The sequence below is a fragment of the Myotis yumanensis genome, unplaced genomic scaffold (assembly GCF_028538775.1).
Source record: "Myotis yumanensis isolate MYYU_CA2020_CCGP unplaced genomic scaffold, mMyoYum1.0.hap1 SCAF_3, whole genome shotgun sequence".
Lineage (NCBI taxonomy): Eukaryota > Metazoa > Chordata > Mammalia > Chiroptera > Vespertilionidae > Myotis > Myotis yumanensis.
In genome coordinates, this window is record NW_027223754.1 from 22,996,747 (window position 1) to 23,017,431 (window position 20,685).

The 20,685-nt window shown below is 42.9% G+C and overlaps 2 protein-coding genes and 1 pseudogene across 6 annotated transcripts in view; all 3 read right to left on the reverse strand.

Moving 5' to 3' along the window:
- Positions 1-1,280: 1,280 nt before the first annotated feature.
- Positions 1,281-7,306, reverse strand: PLPP5 (phospholipid phosphatase 5). Of its 2 annotated transcripts, none has more exons than XM_070408417.1 (7): positions 7,239-7,306; positions 6,979-7,087; positions 6,245-6,335; positions 5,585-5,648; positions 4,955-5,079; positions 3,879-4,007; positions 1,281-2,794 (listed from the first exon to the last, which is right to left on the reverse strand). In XM_070408417.1, exons 1-7 carry the CDS (start codon positions 7,304-7,306, stop codon positions 2,631-2,633), a joined length of 750 nt encoding a protein of 249 aa, XP_070264518.1. In that variant the 3' UTR covers positions 1,281-2,630. The 2 variants fall into 2 exon arrangements, with proteins under 2 accessions (XP_070264518.1, XP_070264517.1); XM_070408416.1 differs by having other exon boundaries at positions 3,879-4,049.
- A 653-nt stretch (positions 7,307-7,959) lies between these two features.
- NSD3 (nuclear receptor binding SET domain protein 3) overlaps positions 7,960-20,685 on the reverse strand; it is a 118,067-nt gene continuing 105,341 nt past the window's right edge. For all 4 annotated transcript variants that reach the window (XM_070408410.1, XM_070408414.1, XM_070408412.1 and 1 more), the window contains 5 exons: positions 19,485-19,601; positions 17,425-17,566; positions 16,285-16,391; positions 14,685-14,889; positions 7,960-14,009 (listed from right to left, as the gene is read on the reverse strand). In XM_070408410.1, coding sequence (XP_070264511.1) covers positions 13,768-14,009; positions 14,685-14,889; positions 16,285-16,391; positions 17,425-17,566; positions 19,485-19,601 — 813 coding nt within the window. In that variant the 3' untranslated portion in view covers positions 7,960-13,767. The remainder of the gene's footprint in view (positions 14,010-14,684; positions 14,890-16,284; positions 16,392-17,424; positions 17,567-19,484; positions 19,602-20,685) is intronic.
- Positions 18,009-18,119, reverse strand: LOC139007719 (U4 spliceosomal RNA; annotated as a pseudogene).

Below are 20,685 nucleotides of genomic sequence, written 5' to 3' on the forward strand. Positions count from 1 at the left end.
ATTTAAAAAATAAAACTTTTGAGCAAAAAGCTAATATTTAAGTTCTTTTCCCTTGCCTGGTGTTTTCATTGTCATAGGCAGATATAGTTTAGAGTTTATAGCATGGCGGTTTAAAGGCAAATACTGAGACTGTCCTTTGAAGTTTACAGAAATCGGCCACTACTGTAGTTGAATCACTTATGTCAGAAGGGGAAACCAGTGTTTTACTCTGAAAATGTTCCAGCTCTCAAATGCTACACTTAAGTACAAAAACACACATTCACCATTTTATTTGAGTATCACATTTACTAAAGGGAAAAGATACACTGAAAATATGTTATAGAAATTAATGTTTAAGACAAGGTCATATCTAATATAATAAGAGAAACATGAAAATTGACTGCACCTCCGCTACGCCCAAACCACGCCCACCAGCCAATCAGAACGACTATATGCAAATTAACCCAGCCAAGATGGCGGCCGCAGCCACGGAGCTGGAGCAAGCAGGAGGCTTGGTTGCCCCAGCAATGGAGGAAGCCAAGCTTCCCGCCTGCCCTGACTGGCTGTGGCCTCTGCTCAAGGCAATAAAGTTTTAATTATAGAAGATAAATAAATCCCAGATACCTGCTTTCAGCCAGCCTCCACTGGGAGCTTGGGTGGCTGGGGGCCGTGGCCAGCCTGCAAACAGCCATCAGCCCCCCACCCAGGATGGCCACACCCTCATGGGGTGAGGGTCCCCGCTGGGGGGCTTGGCCAGCCTGCAAACAGCTATCGGCCCCTCACCGTCTGGCCAGGCACCCCAGTGGGGACCCCCACCCTGAAGGGGCTGTGGCCAGCCTGCAAACAGCCATCAGCCACTCATCCAGGCTGGCCAGGCACTCCAGCGGGGACCCCCACCCTGAAGGGGGTGTGGCCAGTCTGAAAATGGCCCTCAGCCCCTCACCCAGGCTGGCCAGGCACCCCAGCGGGACCCCCACCCGGCCCCACCCATGAACCAGGCCTCTATCCTATATAATTCCTATATAATAAAAGGGTAATATGCAAATTGACCCTAACAGAACAACTGGGAATGACTGGTCATTATGACACACACTGACCACCAGGGGGCAGATGCTCAATGTAGGAGCTGCCCCCTGGTGGTCAGTGCGCTCCCACAGGGGGAGCTCTGCTCAGCCACACGCCAGGCTGACGGCTGCCAGTACAGCGGTGGTGCTGGGAGCCTCTCCCACCTCAGCAGCACTAAGAATGTCCAACTGCAGCTTAGGCTTGCTCCCCGCTGGCAAGTGGACATCCCCTGAGGGCTCCCGGGCTGTCAGAGGGATAGTCTGACTGCCAGCTTAGGCCCAATACCCCAGGGAGCGGGCCTAAGCCAGCAGGTGGACATCCCCCGAGGGGTCCCAGACTGTGAGAGGGCACAGGGCGGGCTGAGGGACCCCCCCCCACCCCGAGTGCACAAATTTTTGTGCACCAGGCCTCTAGTTTAACATATAACCTCAATAGAGAAAGTTAGTTGTAGGTACTAGAGCATCCATTCTAATGATATCCTGTAATTGTTCCTTTTAGTTCATTATGAAGAGGGACAGAAAAAGATTTGTCCTTCAGATAATGATCTCTGTTATTTTTCTTTCCTGCCTTAGCCAGTTGGCAAAGTTGATGCATTTGGGAAGATCTTCGGTCATGAAGGGAGAGAAAGAAGCTCATGAACAGTTAAGGACACATGAGGTAGAAACAGTCATCAGTTATTAGCACTGAAACCACACTCCTAACCATTTTCTTTTTTATTGTGTTTACTTAGTAATTTGACAAATCATTTATGTCCACAGTATTAAAAATAGACAGCACTATCTAGCTGGACTTGGATAAGATATGCAAAGCAGTGGTAAATCAGCCAGAAACGGATACTCCCCTAGTTAAGGCTTGATGGAACTGTCACCAGAGAAAGTAAACGGAACTAAAATAATGTAGTTGGTCATGCCCTAAATTTTAAGATTTTGAGGTATAGGAAATGAAGTTTTGAGGATTGACTCTAGCTTTTAGGATAAAGTAGGGCTATGTAAAGGCTTCCTTGTGACAAGATCATTCTAAGGAGGCATTTATGCCCTAGCCGGTTTGGCTCAGTAGATAGAGTGTCAGCCTATGGACTGAAGGATCTCGGGTTCGATTCCAGTCAAGGGCATGTACCTCGGTTGGAGACTCAATCCTCAGGGTTGGAGTGTGTGTGGGAGGCAACCAATCTATGTTTCTCTCCCTCTGTCTCTCCCCCTCCCTCCCACTCTCTCTCAAAACCAATGGAAAAAATATCCTTGGGTGAGGATTAACAACAACAACAAGAAAGGCATTATATGGAGAAACACCTCTGTAGACCTTGGGATACCAATCTTATGAACCAGATTCGTACGCTGTTGGAGTATTATTGAAGGATCTCTTATGAGAATGCATGGCATACAGTAGTGAAAAGGAACCTTGTGACTCCTCATGATGAATTCATGTGAGCAGGGGAAAAACTGCATAATTATATGGAACAGAATGAAATGCTGATGTCCTCACTTGTATCTTTTAACAGGTCAAAAGGTAGGAAATTCTTGTCTTCCCATGGTCCAGAGAGGAGGGGCTGATTCACCTATTCTTCTCCATTGAGGTAGCTCCAGTTTCTAAATATCAAGATGATAAGGATCCATAGAATTCTTTTGTGCAGTGGGAAGTGCAAGTGTGTTGTGAAATGGTTTATGGCATTCTGCATCAGTCAGAGGAGGGTAATACTGCCGGTAGCAGACATAGGCAAATGTCAGGCCAATCACGGATCCAGTTAGAACATCTGAAGAGAGAGGAGATGAAGTCTTCTCTTAATCATATTAGACAAGCAGTTCTCAACCTGTGGGTCGCGACCCCTTTGGGGGGTCGAACGACCCTTTCACAGGGGTCGCCTAGGACCATCGGAACACACATATATAATTACATATGTTTTTGTGATTAATCACTATGCTTTAATTATGTTCAATTTGTAACAATGAAAATACATCCTGCATATCAGATATTTACATTACGATTCATAACAGTAGCAAAGTTACAGTTATGAAGTAGCAACGAAAATAATTTTATGGTTGGGGGGTCACCACAACATGAGGAACTGTATTAAAGGGTCATGGCATTAGGAAGCTTGAGAACCACTGTATTAGTCTCTTCAATCATGTCAGACAGCACACAGTATAGAGAACTTGGCCCTCCAGGTTATTCTCATTGTTTGGGCTGCCAAAACCCAGGTTTAGGGCTTTCTCAGTTTGACCATAAAGTTTATAGGATTATCAGATTGTTCTCTAAGCACCAAAGCAAAACACATTTTTAGTTAAGTATAAGAAGCCTTTTTCAAGTACATTAGATTGATTTTTTTTTTTTTAATTCAGAAGAGTAACAAAGGTTCACTTCATGCTATTAACAGTTTTCCTTGTTTTCACCACTTAAAGCATTCTAGAGGAAGGAATAACTCTTCAGGAGTCATCTCTCTTTTAAAAAAATTAGTTTACGTTCATTGAATTTTAGTTTCATTTCTGAACAAGATCTCATGACAACTTGATTTTTATTTTAAGACAGTAAATAAATTTGAGCTTTGAGGTTTGTTGTAAAACATATCTTATAGTTTATTCTAAATTTATGACGCCTCAAAATAATGGAAATATTAGGACATTAATTCTTGGTTATCTCTTTAAAAGGTCCAGTCTCCTTTCTCATCTTTCATGTAGTTATAAATGCATTCTCTTAGTATAGGCCCCAGACCATCCCATACTCACTGGTTTATTCATTCAACAGACTCTTAGTGAGCGTCTCCTCTGTGCCAGGTGCTGGAGATAAAATGATGAGTGATAGATACATGGAAGCTTCCATGGCATTAAGACCTTGCTTACCTTGCCAGTGATGCTTGTAGTCACAGGTGCGGGACAGTGCAATCACAGTTGCTAGAAGAAGAGGTGACAGAAAGGCACAGAACCTCCAAGATTTTCCACGGCCTTGTGGTGTGAAGCAGTGTAACTTCCCTGCCAGGTAGAAGGAAGCAAAGGCCAGTCCAGCAAACGCAACTAGAAGAGGGAAGACCTGTAAGTGTGTTTTAAAGGAAGCTACTCACTAATCTGCAAGGAGGAGGCCAGGGGACATGAACATGTTTTATCCCTTTTTTTTAAAAATATATTTCTGGAGTAGAACACTGATTATGAGGGAGAGGGAAACTAAAGGAAAAATTAAACACTTTATTTTGTGATCCAAAATTAATATTTATCCTAATAGTTTTTGGAGTACTGGGTGTATGACTTTGGGCAGGTTACTTTACTTCTCAATGCCTTAGTTTTCTCATGTATAAATGGGAATCGTAAAAATAATAGTACCCACTTCATTGGGCTAGTAGAGTGTCAAATGAGGTAGAATCTAAAATGCTTTTCACTAGCTGGTGTGGCTCAATGATTGAGAGTCAACCTATGAATCAGGAGGTCACGGTTCGATTCCTGGTTGGGGCACATGCCCGGGTTGTGGGCTTGATCTCCATTGTGGGGTGTGCAGGAGGCAGCCACTTGATGTTTCTCTCTCATCATTGATGTTTCTCTCTCTCCTTCCCTTCCTCTCTGAAATCAATAAAAACATATTTTAAAAAATAAAGTGCTTTTCAAAACACCTGACACATAGTGTCAAAGGTTAGTTAATATTTCTATGACTAGTACCAGATGGTAAGATCTAACAAATAATACAATAGTAATAGTAATAAAATGTTCAAATCTCATGAAGGTAAACTACCTCCCCTATTCTTGAATATTTACCCTAATATTTGAGGCTCAGGCTTGTGAAATCTTGGGGTTCTTAAAAGATGGGGGGGTGTCTCCAATTTCTAGATACAAGAACAAGAGTAGTACGATGTATCCATCCTCACAAGCTTCCTACGTTAAATGCAATGATCTCCCAAACCACAGAAGTAGAGTCCGCATGGTAGGCATACAGGAAGCATGTCCACTAGGGAAGCTCTTACGGCCCTCATTCACCACATCCTCATCTCCCGTGCACATCAAGTCAGAATGGGCTTGCCCATCAGGGAAGCAGCGGTAGAAGAAGTCCGGGCGTGGCCTGGAAGAAATGAGCAGATGTATTTCTGGTCACAACTCCAGAAATTATATTTTAGTGTATCAGATATCCATAATCCTGTTAACTGTTGGTTAAATAGTGTCCCAGGCAAAATCATGAGATTGGACTAGTATAGTCACCACTAGAGAAAAGCCTTATTTCCAGGGTCAGTGTTTAATTTGGGGGGGTGGGGGAACCAAGCCAGCACAGGTATTATTTTGGCACATGGTTACCTTTTAGGGCAAAGAGCAAGTCACAGCAAGTGCAGCTTCAGGGGGTACTCTAGAGGACACTGAACACTGCTGTGGGTGTCAATGGGAAATGCTGTTTGGGACCGAAAAGAGCCCAGTGTCACCCGCAGGACTGAGGGGCAGGGAAGGGAGCAAGAACAGGCTGAGAATAAAGAAGAGAAGGATAAGGAGAAAGATGTGTGCCAGAGTGCCATCAACCATCTCTCCTGCCGCGGGAAGGCCGAGGCAGGCACTGGTGGCTCCCTCTTGTCACTTACCTCCCCACTATCAGCTTTATTGTGTTGGTAAAGACACCATTCAGAACCAGGGCAAGGCTGGCAGCTGGAAGACAAACCTATCGTTAGTGGCATCCACTTGGAAGGAATTGCATGGTCACTGTCTCAGTGACAACAGACACGGCCTTTCTGAGTTAGAGGAATGGTCGGGCTCAAGCTGACTATACAGTGGTGAATGCCAGCCGCACTCCAAAGGGTCTCGGTTCAACATACCCTGGTTGTTGCAGGTTCAATCCCTGGCCTCTGTTGGGATGTGTGCCGGAGGCAACCCATCGATGTGTCTCTGTCACATCAATGTTTCTCTCTCCCCCCTTCCCTTTGACTCTCTCTGAAAATCAATGGAAAAATATCCTCAGGTGAGGATTAACAACAACAACATGATTCTGGCCCTCAGCAATTGGCTGCTCAGTGTGGCACAGGGAGAACTTCTGTGCAGGCTGAAGCCATTTCTGAGGCACACCTGTGAGGTTCAAAGTTCTTACAGTGCTATTTCTCTGTCTCCCAGGGTAACAAGTGGGGTCCAGGGCAGATACAAGTACTTCAGGAATGTAGAACTCGGTGGCTTCCACACACTGAGGCCACACCCTGCCTTCCCATTTCAGCACTAAGACAAGACACCAGCCAGAAAGGGTTAGCTCTTACCCAGGCAGGCTTGTTTGCTGTCCGTTGTGTCTGCCTTCTTGAGACATTTGGCCAGGAGGATCAGAGACAGTGGAGAGAGAAATGCAATGACCTGAACCAGAACATGTCAAAGGTTAACAATCAAACAAAACCACAAAACCAGTTGGTGAAGGAGCTCCCACACACATTGGTTCTCAACCTTCCTAATGCCGCAACTCTTTAATACAGTTCCTCATGTTGTGGTGACCCCCAACCATAAAATTATTTTCGTTGCTACTTCATAACTGTAATTTTGCTACTGTTATGAATCGTAATGTAAATATCTGATATGCAGGATGTATTTAGGCGACCCCTGTGAAAGGGTCGTTCAACCCCCGAAGGGGTCGCGACCCACAGGTTGAGAACCGCTGTCCCACAGGCAGAGGGATGGAAGTTACAGAACTCATGTCAGACCCAACCGCTTCCCAGGAAAGACAAACTCAGTGTCTGGGTTAAGGCACCCGGGCGGTGCTCCAGTAGGTCCAGCCTCTCTAATGGCCCCACACACTCGGCACTGCGCTCACAGACGCACTGGGGAGGGCGCCCTAAACCTGACTCTTAAACATTAGGAAGCAACATCTTAGTACATTAACAAAGCGAGTAATAAGCTTCCCACAAAGCCCATTTCGGAGCCAGAATGACCGCTTTGGCTTCCCAGCGTTAAAGCCCAGTAAGCAGTCCCCAGGGGCAGGAGGAAGGGCTCGTTCTCCACGCACAAACATCGACTTGGTAGGGAAATACTCTGCTTCCACATACGGATTCCGGTACAGCCACATCTCCTCTGGCTGGATAAGCCTCTGGAAGGGAGGGAGAAGCTCTGTTACCCTGAAGGGAAACAAAAAAGTGCAGAGCACGTTGGTCTGCTTCCCTCCGGCTCCCCGCGACCTCGGAGGAGCCTGCAGCGCTGCGGGGCCCCTCCCACCCGGTCCATGCAAGAGGGTGTCGGGCCCTGGAGTCCGATCCGTAAGCCGCTTACAGGAAGGCCGTGAACAGTGCGATCCGCACGCCCAGTTCGGCCCCGAAGGCCGCCGCTGCCTTCCTCATCCGAGCCATGCTGCCGCTCAGCCCCGACGCGCGCTGACGTGGCAGCCGCTGCGGCGAGGACGCGGGCCGCCCCGGAGGCCGGGTGTCAGCGGCTGTCGGCGCCCCCTGGCGGGCACTCGGTGAACTGCATGCAGGCGAGGCGCTCAGCCTCCTCAGCCGGGCTGACGGGCCAGGTGCCGTCCAGGAAGGAGCGGCAGCAGATCACCTACCAAAAGGGATGGAAAGCAAGCAGTGCTGCTCTCCGGTACATTCGTCAAGGAGCTAGTTCCCAGTGTCCTGCCCCGCAGGCTACCTTCCGGTCTGATAAACCAATGGGATGAAAGTGATTTCAACCTCCCAGTCATGTCCTTCGCCAACTGGCCAGTGCCTGGATATTCTCAGAGGATACCAAAGCACGTAGCACCATTCTCCAAGGACCTTTCCTCCACGAACACAAAACCTCTGCATTTCCGGGTCCCAGTTTATTAGCAGCGTTGCATTTTGAAGGAAGATGTACTTAGCTCGCACACAGGACTTGCTGTGCTGCAGGCCTTGCTGTCTGAGAGTTGGCACACTGGGTGGGGCGGCACCGCAGCCAGTCCCCTCCCTCCCAGGAAGGCCTCTGGCCCAGTGACTTATAGCAAGAAACCACAGGCAATGAACAAGTCCACATATTTAATTTGGAACATACAGGACAATTTATTGAAGTCAATCTCAAGCAAAATCTGAAATCAGTGGAATGTCATTAAAAACCTTTCCAAATTAATCCTCATGGAAGCAAAAAACCCCCAACAAAACAAACCACATTTGAATTCCAAAGTATTTATAAAATAAAAAAGGCAACATCTCAGTAAATATAATATACAAAAATTGTATATTCCTACCAGCACAGACAGCAGTAAGCAGCTTAAATATTACAGGCAATCCTAAGTACACGATAACGAGTCAACAATAAGCTATCTATATACAGGTTAACCAAGCTTTTCACACTCCACACTATGCAATAAAACATAGGCCAATCAACAAAATCCCCAAAATATATATCTTGAAGTCTGTGTGGCAACATCAAGTCGATATACAGTAATGCCCTAGTGGAACACCCCCAGGAAAAATGGTCACTAATCCTTTAGTGTCGAGCTTCTAGCCAAGTCACAGAAACTCAAAAGAGATTGACTTTAGTGAATATTGGTGCTTTGTTATTAAAGACTCAAGTCTCAAGTGATTTAGGTAAAATAACATTTCACAGGATCTACAAAGTTTATTACAGATAAAGTACAGAAATAACCAATCTACAAAGGTTGTTATCATAGATAAAGATCACAAGGAAATGAAAACAGAATCTGTAGGTATCTGTGTTTGTGCAATATCTCAAGTGGGTAAAAATGAATTTCTCATATCAATTCAAATTTGCACACACCCTTGTATATAAAAAGAATCTTATTATTAGCCAGTTGTAATCATCATTTAGCAATTTGGTTGTCTGTGGCAATAATGATTTTCTTTTTTAACATAGGGTATGTGACAGCATAAATGAAATAAAGGGAGAGATATAAACAAATTTTATCCAGTCCACTTCCAAACTGACAAGAATACCTTATCAATACCTAATCCAGATAATCTGCGTTCACGCATATCAGAAGTCTGGTGGGCAGGGAAGGGAGTACTAGAACCTGAGGGTGCTTCTTACCAATATGCAGATACAGTAACGTCACATAAGAAAACTAAGGACTGAATAAATGACTTTGGCAACTACTCATCTTTTCCCTTTTATTACATGTTAATGACTTTCAGAGGCTACCAAAAAACAGGTAACTCTCTCTTCCCCCTTCATACGTATGTGCCACAGCACCTAACTGGTCACTTAAGCAATGGACTGACAAAAAAAAGAATGGAAATGGTTTTTAAACACACAGGTTACACCCAGCATTTCAAGAGTGTAACATAAGTGCAAATTCCCCCCACCCCCTTCCCAGGCAGGCATACATTAGAAAGAAATAAGAGGTGCTTAGGTTGACAAAATGATAAAGAACATACATAGGAAATATTCATCAAAATGCTGCTGGCGTCCCGTGCAGGAGTCTCTCCCTCAGATGTGTACATTAGATCTGAGAAACCTACTGTGAACACGCTCTCCCACTTGCAGAACTTCACCTTTAATCCGAGTGAAAGAGAAGAGACTAGGCTATTTTCAAAACAGTATATAAAACAATGCTTTCTACTTCATAAATTTTAAAATAACTGTTAACATAAGGAGAATCTGAAGAATTTCAAGTACTTAAAAAACCTGAATTCATGAGGCAGAGGTCTCAAAGTTAAAGTGACTACTTCGCACCTGTGGTAAACATCATCGCCCCCTTCCCTTACCCTACTCTCCCACCCCCTTTTCTCCCTGTGCCCCACCCCAGGTAAAAGTTGGTAGATTTCAGTATATACAAATTTCCAACTTTTCAATATTTGTCAATACATGACAAAGCTAATTATATCTATGCCCTCGCTAATCTGAAAATGGGAGAAAGTTCTCTTCTTTGTTGACAAATAACCACAGACCAGTTCTATGTGGCCCTAGGTCAAAGGATATTACTCCAAATGATCATTTCGTGTCTGCAGCAACTTGGACAATTTGGGGTGGCTAGATACATCAGCCTTGTAGGAAGGACGACAAGTCTAACTGCACTGCCCATGGAGCCGCTTCCCAGGATCATCGTACCTCACGGACAAGCACGTCACACGTAGCTTCCCAAGCCGTGACTGTGTTCTTATCCTGCTGGGACACAGCACGCGGACTTTAAGGTGAACGTTAAAGGAAGCTTTATGTTTAAAAATGAAACAAAAGACAAGCAATAAATGCTGGGTAGTCCAGAGACTACATTCTGTACAGCTGGCCTATGTATCTGTTTCCAAACTGCAGATCTGGTTGGACCCTGATTGGAACACATACCATGCAACAAACGACTCCAAAAGGAGGCCTTACTTCATGAACCAGGAAAGAGTTGCCCAACAACCTGCCCTGTCTCAGAGTCCTTTACATGATCACCTCAGAATTGCACAACATTATTTACAAATACTTGGGAATGGCAGAAGGGAACTGGAGCAGTCTTACCTGCCCCCATTATTATTATTATTATTATTATTTTAGTTTTGAGATATGTTCCTGCCTTGAACATACAAGTTTCGATGATTCTAAAAGTAAGCCTATTCTATAACTTAGGCCAGATTATTTTTGAGAATTAAGATAGAATGGGAGCTTGTTAAAACAAACAGGAAGGAAACCCCACCTCACCCCTAATTCTAGCCCTGATTAAACACTGAAGAAGTGACTCGTGTCCTCGGGCTGCTTCAGCCTTCTCAGCCACTACAGGCCATGGCCCAGCCCCTCTCTCACTGCACAGCGCCTGGAATTTTTATCAGGATTTCATCTTTAGTTGTTACAGATCCAATTTCCAATGCTTTATGATGATTATAAAAAACCTTATATTCACTTCTTCCTCCCAAGAATTAACATGAGGTTAAAAAAAATACCACCATTATCCCAAGCTGCTTTAAGTTATTTCATTTTGGACAAAAATAAAAACCAACCATGTATGTTCTGACCACATACAGTTAAAAGTTAACAAATACCACCTCAGACTGAGTGAGCAATGTGTGTTTGGAGTATTTCATTGGGGAAGCACAGACAAGCACAGTGCATGTATACTATGCACATTTAAAGCACAATTTACTCTTTTTCTGCTTCCAGAACCTGCAGCGTCACATGTATTCAATAGTCAACAGTAACACGACGGAGGTGTAAGAAGAGCTCCTTGGCACTGGCATGACTAAAACCACTTCTTAGACCATGAAAGAACACTCATGCACAGACCCAGAGCTAGGGTTAGCTATTTTGTTTTCTACCCTGATTTCTGAAATGTCAGAACAATCCTATCAGTCACCCCGCCCCCCAAATTAAGAAGGCTCAGCAGAGCTCTATTATAGATACACAAACAAAATGTGACACAATGAAGAACTGCATAAAAATACTTAAACCTAATGTATTTGTGTTTATAGACTAGACCCTGGCTTGCCATATAAAAGTCATCAGATATCAAATAGCACTAAGGAGATAAGATTTCATGTTGGATATTGTTTTAACAAGAGTTACATTTTGAATATGAAAGGAAATCCTTCATGTTAGTAAGTTTAGAAAAGCAAACATTTATCATATATATATATAAAATAAAGTTTTAGTATGATAAAACCTAGATTTTCTTAAATTATTTTTTAAAAGGACATCAAGCTATATAATTGTTCAAGAGCAAAGGTTAGTGTTTTGGCGAGATGTAATCCATGTTACTTGCAGCAATTAAAGTTGCTAACATGTATAGCATTTTCCATTTTGCTCTTTCTTTTGGGACCATATCTAATCAACAGAACTATTGGAGGCCCAATAAGTTACCTCAAAATTAATTGCCAGAATCAGGCAAGTGGCAGTTTAGGAGCTTAAGTAAAGGAAATGTAGTGTTGTTTTTTCTGTTTTGTTTTTTTCCCCCCACAAGACAAAAACCAGTATAATTGCACATTTACATACAAAAAAAAGAGAGGCACAAAACAGCTTTTCTTCTTTTTTCCAGAGAAGAGCTCTAAATTGATAAGAAAAAGAAACACATATAACACAACTGAAGGAGTGTGGTAGAGCATCTACCCTCCCTACCTTCATAACGTTACTAAGGTACTTCTTGAGGGAAAATAAATGTTATCAGGTACCAGCAATTTATGTAAGCAGTCAAAATTCACAGAGAAAGTTAACTTTCATTCAAGCTAATTCTAGACTTCTACTTAGTACAGTGTTACAACAATGTCTGACATTACTAATTATCTCATACAAGGAATACTGGAATATACATATTCCTAGGGTTAAAAGCAAGTGAGTTTTGTGGGCAGACATCTTGGTACACTTGCATCTATGAGATGCAAGCACCACAGCCAATCATTTTGGCTAACACTGCTTCCTTGGGAGCTTTTCCTAAGTGGTTCCTAAGATGAAGTGTATTTGTGTGGCTACTACACACCCTGTAGAAGGGCTTCCCCTTCTTCTACGGGGACAATGTTAAGTATCAGATAATAGAAATTGTTGACATATAACTTTGAGATGTGCCTGTCCCCCCACCCCCACCCCAATAGGAACTACACCAAAAAGAGCTATTCAAAAACAATTCAAATTCATCTGTGTAGTTTCACCAGGAAACTTGAGGAGTCAGTTGATAAAGGGAATGTTTGATTAGAAGAGGGAAGCAGAGACAAAATAAAATACCCTTAATTCTTTCCAAGTCAACCAGGGTGTGACAGCAAATGGTGCTTATATCATCCAACTTTTTTGGTCTGTGCCTTTTGTCTCCTCCCTCTAGCTGCCTTTATCTGTGTGTCAAGAAATAGGAATGAGCCTGGCCAGTGTGCTCAGTGGTTGAACGTTAACCTATGAACCAGGAGGTCATGGTTTGATTCCCTGCCAGGGCACATGCCTGGGTTGTGAGCTCGATCCCCAGTAGGGGCGTGCAGGAGGCAGCTGATCAATGATTCTCCCCTATTACTGATGTTTCTCTCTCTCTCTCCCTCTCCCTTCCTCTCTGAAATCAATAAAAATATGTATAAAAAAGAAATAGGAATGACCACTCTAATACTGCATTCATATCTACATAAATGCACTTCATCAAAAATACCCACTATCAATGGAGAACACTTTAAACTCAGTAAGCGCATCCATTTCTTTTTTTCTCCAAACCAAAACCAAAACCAAAACCACACTATATAACTTTCTAGGTAAAGTTATCATATCACAAAGCCCACCTAGTTTAAGACCACAGAGGTAAAATCCACGGGAGCATTTTGTTTTCAAGAGGCCAGATTCGATGCTTCCATAGAACCCTTCTCCAAGGCTATGAAAGACATTTGAAGGGAAAGAGAAGTTAGCCTACCTACTACACAGTAAAGAGGTATATAAAGATCATCATATCCTTTGCTAGAGGGCTTTCTCCAATTCCTACTTAACACACTCACACATACACTGATTAGACTATCTGAACTACACTTCTCAACATTTTAAAAAATGAAAATAAATAAAGGAATGATTGAGACTTTTGCTTTTTACACCCAAGGACTTTACACTTATTTCATTAACAAAACTTTTCTTTTCTCTTTGTTCTTATTTTAAAAGCAAAGACATATCTTTTTCCAACTGCAAGGCCTTGAAGCACAATAAAAGGCAAGCAAGGACCAAGGGAATCGAAACCTCCACTCAAGAATCACCAAACCAACAAAACCAAACAAAACCCAGATATCACCAACTGCTTCTGCCTCAGGACCAGGCTCCCAGTCTCTTAATAAGGCAGTACTGATGGCAAAGGCTGTGCACACTGCAGCAGTCTCTCCTTTTACTAACACACCATCTATTTACGTTCTGCTTTTCCTTTTTGTTCAAAGAAAAAGGAAAAAAGGAAATCACCACCCATTCAGTCTTTTGCTTCTTCTCCATGATCTTGTGATTCCAATTTACATTTGATCTTGCTCCAGTATTCTGGTGGCACAGGAGCCCTGGGGTCATGTTCGGAGCAGCAGAGAAGGCCTTCCAGTGCAGAGGGGACCAGAGCCCCCTTCCCATGATCTTTACAGAAGGAACGTGGACAGAACTCACAGAAGGAAACAGCTGCACTGCTGCACTCATTGCACTGATGCCACGGGCACTCCCACTTTCCTAACGGGGTGGGCAGGAGGAGAAGAGTCCAAGTTAGTGCCTATCTTGATTACCCACGAAAAACCCAGGTTCCCACTTTCTCTGGAGACTGGTCAATTGAATACAACTCCAAATTTCAGCCAAACATTGGTCTGGCTGGATGAACCATTAGTTACAGATGTGAGATACTGCCCACAGTACTCACGTATCTATATATATAAAAGCCTAAGCGACTGTTAGGATAGGATGACCGGCCGGTAGCTATGAGATGCACTGACCACCAGGGGACAGATGCTCAATGCAGGAGCTGCCTCCTGATGGTCAGTGCACTCCCACAGCCAACCTCCTGCTGCCGGCCAACCTCCTGCTGCCAGCCAACCTCCCACGGTCCCTACCCCTGGCTGGCCAGCACCGATCGGCCCTGATTGCCAGCCAGGCCAAGGGACCCCACCTGTGCAAGAATTCGTGCACCAGGTCTCTAGTGGTAATAGAAGGAGAAACCAATCCTTGCTGGCTCACATGTATCCCAAATTTACAAACAGATTTTCACTAGCATAATTTTTGTTTGCTATGGTTGTTTGTCCTAGTCAATGATTCCTATTCCATGGCTCCACTAAGGACAGTGGAATATATTCTGAGTTACACATAGCTGGCAAAAATGCAAGTCTGAGAAAAGGTCTTAAAGATCTCGCTTACCATATGGTGGCTGAGTCAGGTTAAGGCATAGGAGGTGGTATGCTTTGGGACAGTCCTTTTTATCACACATGACCAGCTCTCCACCATCTCCACATTGAAAACAGTAATCTTCATGCATCTGCTTTGATTCTGTTTTGATTTTTCGTCTCTTCTGCTTTAACTTAGCATTTCTTGCCCTTTCTTCAGTTGTTGCCACACATGTCGACTGGCAGGAAAAGAGGATCACAGTTTTAATGATCGTAATGCATGAAGCTTTACAGAGAAGGGGAAATCCTACAACACATTCATTTTATTTAATCTGTGGCTCAATTAACTAAAAACACCAGGAGGACTCATCCCATAAAATACTAAAATAAGCTGGTGTGGCTCAGTTGGTGGGGCTCTGTCCCATGCTCCAAAAGGTGGCCAGGTCAATTCCCGGTCAGGGCACATGCCCAGGTTATGGCTCAAACCCCAGTGGAGGGCATGTAGGAGGCAGCTGATCAATGTTTCTATCGCTTTCTCCTTCTCCCTTCCTCTCTCTCTAAAATCAATAAAAAATATTTTTAAAAAATTACAAGGACACTGAGATATAATTCACATTCCATTAAAGTCACCATTTTATGAAATTATCTTTTAAAAAAAATTTTTTAGAGAGAGAGGGGAAGGGAGAGAGAGAAACATAGATTTGTTGTTCCACTCATTATGCATTCATTGGTTGATTCTTATATGTGCCCTGACTGGGGATCAAACCCACAACTCTGGCATGGTGTGACTACACTCTAACTGAGCTACCTGGACAAAAGTCACCATTTTATAGTATACTAGAGGCCCAGTGCACGAAATTCGTGTGGAGGGGCGGGGGGCGGCTCTCAGCTCAGCCTGCACCCTTTCGCAATCTGGGACCCCTTGGGGGATGTCTGACTGCTGGTTTAGGCCAATCCCTGTGGGCAATCGGACATCCCTCTTGCAATTCAGGACCGCTGGCTCCTACCTGCTCGCCTGCCTACCTGCCTGCCTGATCACCCATAACCACTCTGCCTGCCTGCCTCATCACCCCTGACTACTTGCCTGCCTGCTGACTGCCCCTAACCACTCTGCCTGCCTGCCTACCTGATTGCCCCTAACCCCTCTGCCTACCTGCCTGACCGGCCCTAACCACTCGCCTGCCTGCCTGATCACCCCTAACTGATCGCCTGCATGCCTGATCGCTTCTAACTACCTCTGCCTCAGGCCCTGCCGTGGCAGCTTTGTCCAGAAGGACGTCTGGAATGATGTCTGGAAGGTCGTTCAGCTGTACGGTCTAATTAGCATATTACGTTTTTATTATTATAGATAATTAAGTGGGTTTTAGTATATTGTGAATTTAAAGTTTTCTAAAAGGATTTTGCTAACTTCAAATTCTATCAGAAATACAAATACATATTCAGAAACTAACAGATCTTACTAAGATATGCTTCATTGGAAAGTCAGAGTCTAAACTCTGGGTAAACACCACTGAAGATCAGTGAATGAAACCAGGTACCCGTTTGCCAGTATTTTCCTGAGATGGTCATAAGCAAACTTCTGCAGTAACCCCTCCATACTCCTCCTGGCTCAGGGCACGCCCCTGCACACTGACCTTGGGCCGCACTCCAAGAAAACCACTGCAGTTCTCTGCCCCACAGTGGCACTCCGTCCTGCCGTTGCCCAGGCAATCCAGGTTATAATTAAAAGTTAACTCCATTCCTAAAACAAAAGAGAAATAATTATTCATATTCAAGTCACGGGCAAGAAACTGCTGTCAGAGACACTCTCGTAATGAAAAAAAGAGACATCAACTTTTCCCTCCCCCACATTCTACATCGAAGACAGTGATGGAAAAAAGAAAAAAAGGCAAAAAAATATCTAGAGAAAAACATCCCAACCCACCCATGATTACAGCAAAAATAAATAGTCTACAAAAGTCGTCACATCCTTTTCATTGAAGTGGTCAAAAACTATGTAATAGAGACCAGGATTTGAAATCTCTGTTTAAGAAAAATGAGTTCTAGTTTAGCTCTCTTTTCTAAAGCTAATTTAAACTAGTTTCTAAATGAACAATATGTCTATGGAATTATGACGACCATACTGTTTCCAGTAATTAATGCCTTGTATTATGATCAGAAAAGAGTTCAAAGTTTAGGTTTACTATCTACACCAAAGATCCAGTGATTCAAATTAGGAGGCAAAGCTGGGCTTGAACAATCCACTATGAGTCTAGAAATACAACTGAAAGTTGCTACAAACTTAACAAAGGAGAAACTAAGATTTGCTGTTAAGATGCTGAATGAGTAAGAAAAAATGAAAACTCTGGCTTCAGAAGTGTTTTATGTCTAATTTGAAACAGAATGATCTTTCAAAATAAAACACCCCCCCTCCCCCCAAACAAACCAAGAAACCCACTGATGTTAACACAGGCTTTTAATACTTTAAAAAAAGAAAACAAAAGCTTAACCATCTGGTTACGTTATATAGACAGCAATAATGTGGAGATTCAATTCAGAAAGATTGTGGATACAGAGAATTCTGTAATATCCTCTCTTACAGAAAAGCTCTTACTAGGCTCCCCTTTGCAGAAGACAGATTTTTACTTCTTATTGGCAGATTAACAATTCTAAATATAACACTTTATCTTATTTGAATAAATATTTGAGCACCAAACCTTGAAGAATGTCCTGCTTTCAAAGGATATACTTGCTTCCTAGGGAGGGGGGCATGGGGAGCAAGTTACTTTCTTTACCTGCAGGAATATCACAAAGAGCAAAAAGTCCAACTCGAACGTCTCCGTTCACTGTCCACTTTTGTGTTTCACAGTTTGGATTACAACTGTGGTTCATAAAGCGAGAGTAATTTCCTTTTGGGCCAGCATCAATTATACGGTCCTTCAGAAAGAAAAGAAAGGAAAGGTACCTTTGACATAAAACTAAAATATAAACATCTTAGAAACATCCAATGCAGTCAAGAGCCACCAGGCAGCAGCATTTTGCTGCCAGCTGATGCCTGACAACTGCAAATCTGAAAATGTGGTGCTCTCTGTACATTTAGTAAGTTATCTACTTTCTCTCATGACTTTCAAATCAAAACAATCAAGATGAAGTGGAAACAAACAGACCGTAGAATAATGCTTAGAAGATTGTCTGGTCTTTGGTTTAGGAAAAGTATTTCTGGGAGAGCTCTGAGTGCAGACAGCTCCTTGTGATGGGAACAAGGGTGCTGAGCTGCCGGCCCTCCTTTCCTGCTCTGAGCAGAAGCACAACTAGAACAGGGCTAGAGGCTCAGGGCTCAGGCCATGAAGAGCAAGTAGGAAAAATGAGAAATTTCTCTTCTGAATAAAGACTTGCAGATATGCTTGAGTGATTTTCTTTCTTTTTTGATTAGTAATAATCACACCTTGGATAAGCCTCACTGGCTATGATACTGCCACTATGCAAAGCAAATAATTTTTTATTTGTTCTAATTTTACTTGTAGTAAAGTCTAAAATACAATACAAACCTCCCCATTGGGCTCCTAAATTTAAATTCTGATAATCTGGATAAGCCCTATAAGATGGATCCTCCGAGTGTTGTAAAGATGGCTGGAGGGGTCACTGGCAGTGAAGATAGGATTTAGGAGCCAATCGACAATCTATATATATAAAAGCCCAGCAACTGTTATGGCGAAACGACCAGAATGACCGGTCGCTATGACGTGCATTGATCACCAGGGGGCAACACAGGAGCTGCCCCCTGGTGATCAGTGTGCTCCCACAGCAGGAGCACCGCTCAGACAGAAGGCAGGCTCACGGCTGGCGAGTGCAGCGGCGGTGGTGGGAGCTTTGCCTGCCTCCGTGGCAGCGCTAAGGAGCGGTGAACCAAGCGGTAAGGAGCAAGCAAGTGGGTGGTAAGGAGTGAACAGTCAGGCGGTAAGGAGCAAGCAGGTGGGCGGGCAGTTAGGAACGAGGGGTCCTGGATTGCGAGAGGGCACAGGCTGGGCTGAGGGACACCGCCCCCCCCCATGCACGAATTTTGTGCATTGGGCCTCTAGTCATAAATAAATGGCATTGTATGTTTATGGAATATATATTCATGAAAGCTGTAAAAAGGTTCAAACAATACCATATGAGTTAAAATAATATTTCTTTTACATGATCTCCAGTTCTTAACTTTAATGACATTCTGACTCTATTTTAGGAATGGCCTGGAACACAGGAAACGTGGGTACTAATCTTAGCTCTTCATTAAACTGTAACAAGGTATTCAACCATTTACCATGGCTAGACCTCAGTTTCTTGTTCTCTGTAAATCAGAAGACCAGTGAAGAAATTGAATGAGATAATGGACACAGGGTGCATCAAATAGGACTTACAACTGCATGTATTAAACCAGCAGTTCTGTCATTTCTCTTATGACAGCATCCATTTCTCCTAACTCATTAAAAAAGTTTAAATGTGCAGAACAATTTTCAGAGTTAGAATTTTGGCTAAATCTGAATTTTAATGGTGGCTTATAACTTAGAATTAGAGCTCCTTCCCTCCTTCAGTGATAAAGCAACTGAGGGCAAGTTTTTCAGTCCCTAAGAGGAGCTGGGACCAGAATCCAGGTGTGTCAACCTTTCCTGCTTCACTCTCACTCGTAATGCTGTCTCATATGACCTGTGCAAGGCTGCAGCAAGCGTTCATTTTGTGCTCTGGTATAATTAGCACATTATAGTGGGAAGCACTCTGGGTACTGCTAATCATTATACTTTGCCTGAAAAAATCAAATTAGAGGAAACAGTTCAACCTAAGATCATGAAAACAAAAACAAACAAAGTAATTTTACCTTGGTGACAGTTAACATATAAAAATTGGTTACGCTGTTCTCATGGGCTCGCTTGATTCGCAATCTGCATTCTTCTTCGTCAATTAATTCGCCAACATATTCATTTACAAATTCACCCTACAGAGAAGCATGCAATATGTAAATGTGAAACCAATGTATTATATTAGAAAGCATTCCTTAACACAGCATGTATGATCCAAAAGAATCAACCAAAAAGAACCATAGAAATATAACTTCAACCATCAAAACGAATAGTTGCTATTATTCATGGGCATTCAGGTGGCACTATTTTTCTTGTGCCAGTGCTGCAAAATATAATGATCTGCTTGTCTCTTTTTGCTGACAATATTATTTCAATAGTCCAAGTGACACAGTTATGGGCTATCACTGGGATCTGGGATAAGGCAACCTCGAGCCCTGAAACTGTACTATAACATTATAAACTATTTATTATGGTTTATATTTATTAGTCTATGAAAATGAATGAATATAGAAAAATTAAAGTGCTGATATCAAATATGAGCGCATGTGCCAAAACTTGATATACCACTGTGAATAAATATCTCTAGCTATTTTGTAAAAGAAATACTTTTGATGTCCAAAGTGACAAACCGTTAACCTCAAAGAGTTGTTTACTGAACCACGAGCTGTAAATTAAACTGTGAACTAAAAGAAAATACAGACCTTAGAAATTGCTAGAAATCTGTCCTTAAAGACGATAAAGAGAGGGTGTAATTCAGTGTTTATACATGTTTTCCAGTTTCTAAGAAGCCACCTCACAGCAGGAAGGGCATGCTTGACGCTGGCACACGGTCAGGATTTAGGTGTGAAGAGGGGACTCACTGTGTTTTCAGTTTCATATTTGGCATCTGTCCCCTAAATGCACCAAAAATCTTTCCAATGTTGCTACAAAGTCTTGATGATTCTGCTTTAAAGAGACCATATATTTCTAGCTGTTTTGTAAAAGATCAATTATCTTACACTAGCAATTCCTCAAGTGCTAGGGCAGACAATCCTGATTATATTTTCTTTTCTCTTGATTACAGTTGACCCTTGAACAAGATAGTTTTGAACTGTGCAGGTCTATTCACACATGGATTTTTTCAATAAATACCTGTACTATTTTCCATCCGTGGCTGGGAGCCCACAGATAGAGGCTGACTGTATGCACTGATGTATACCTTTTATATAGGGGACTGGA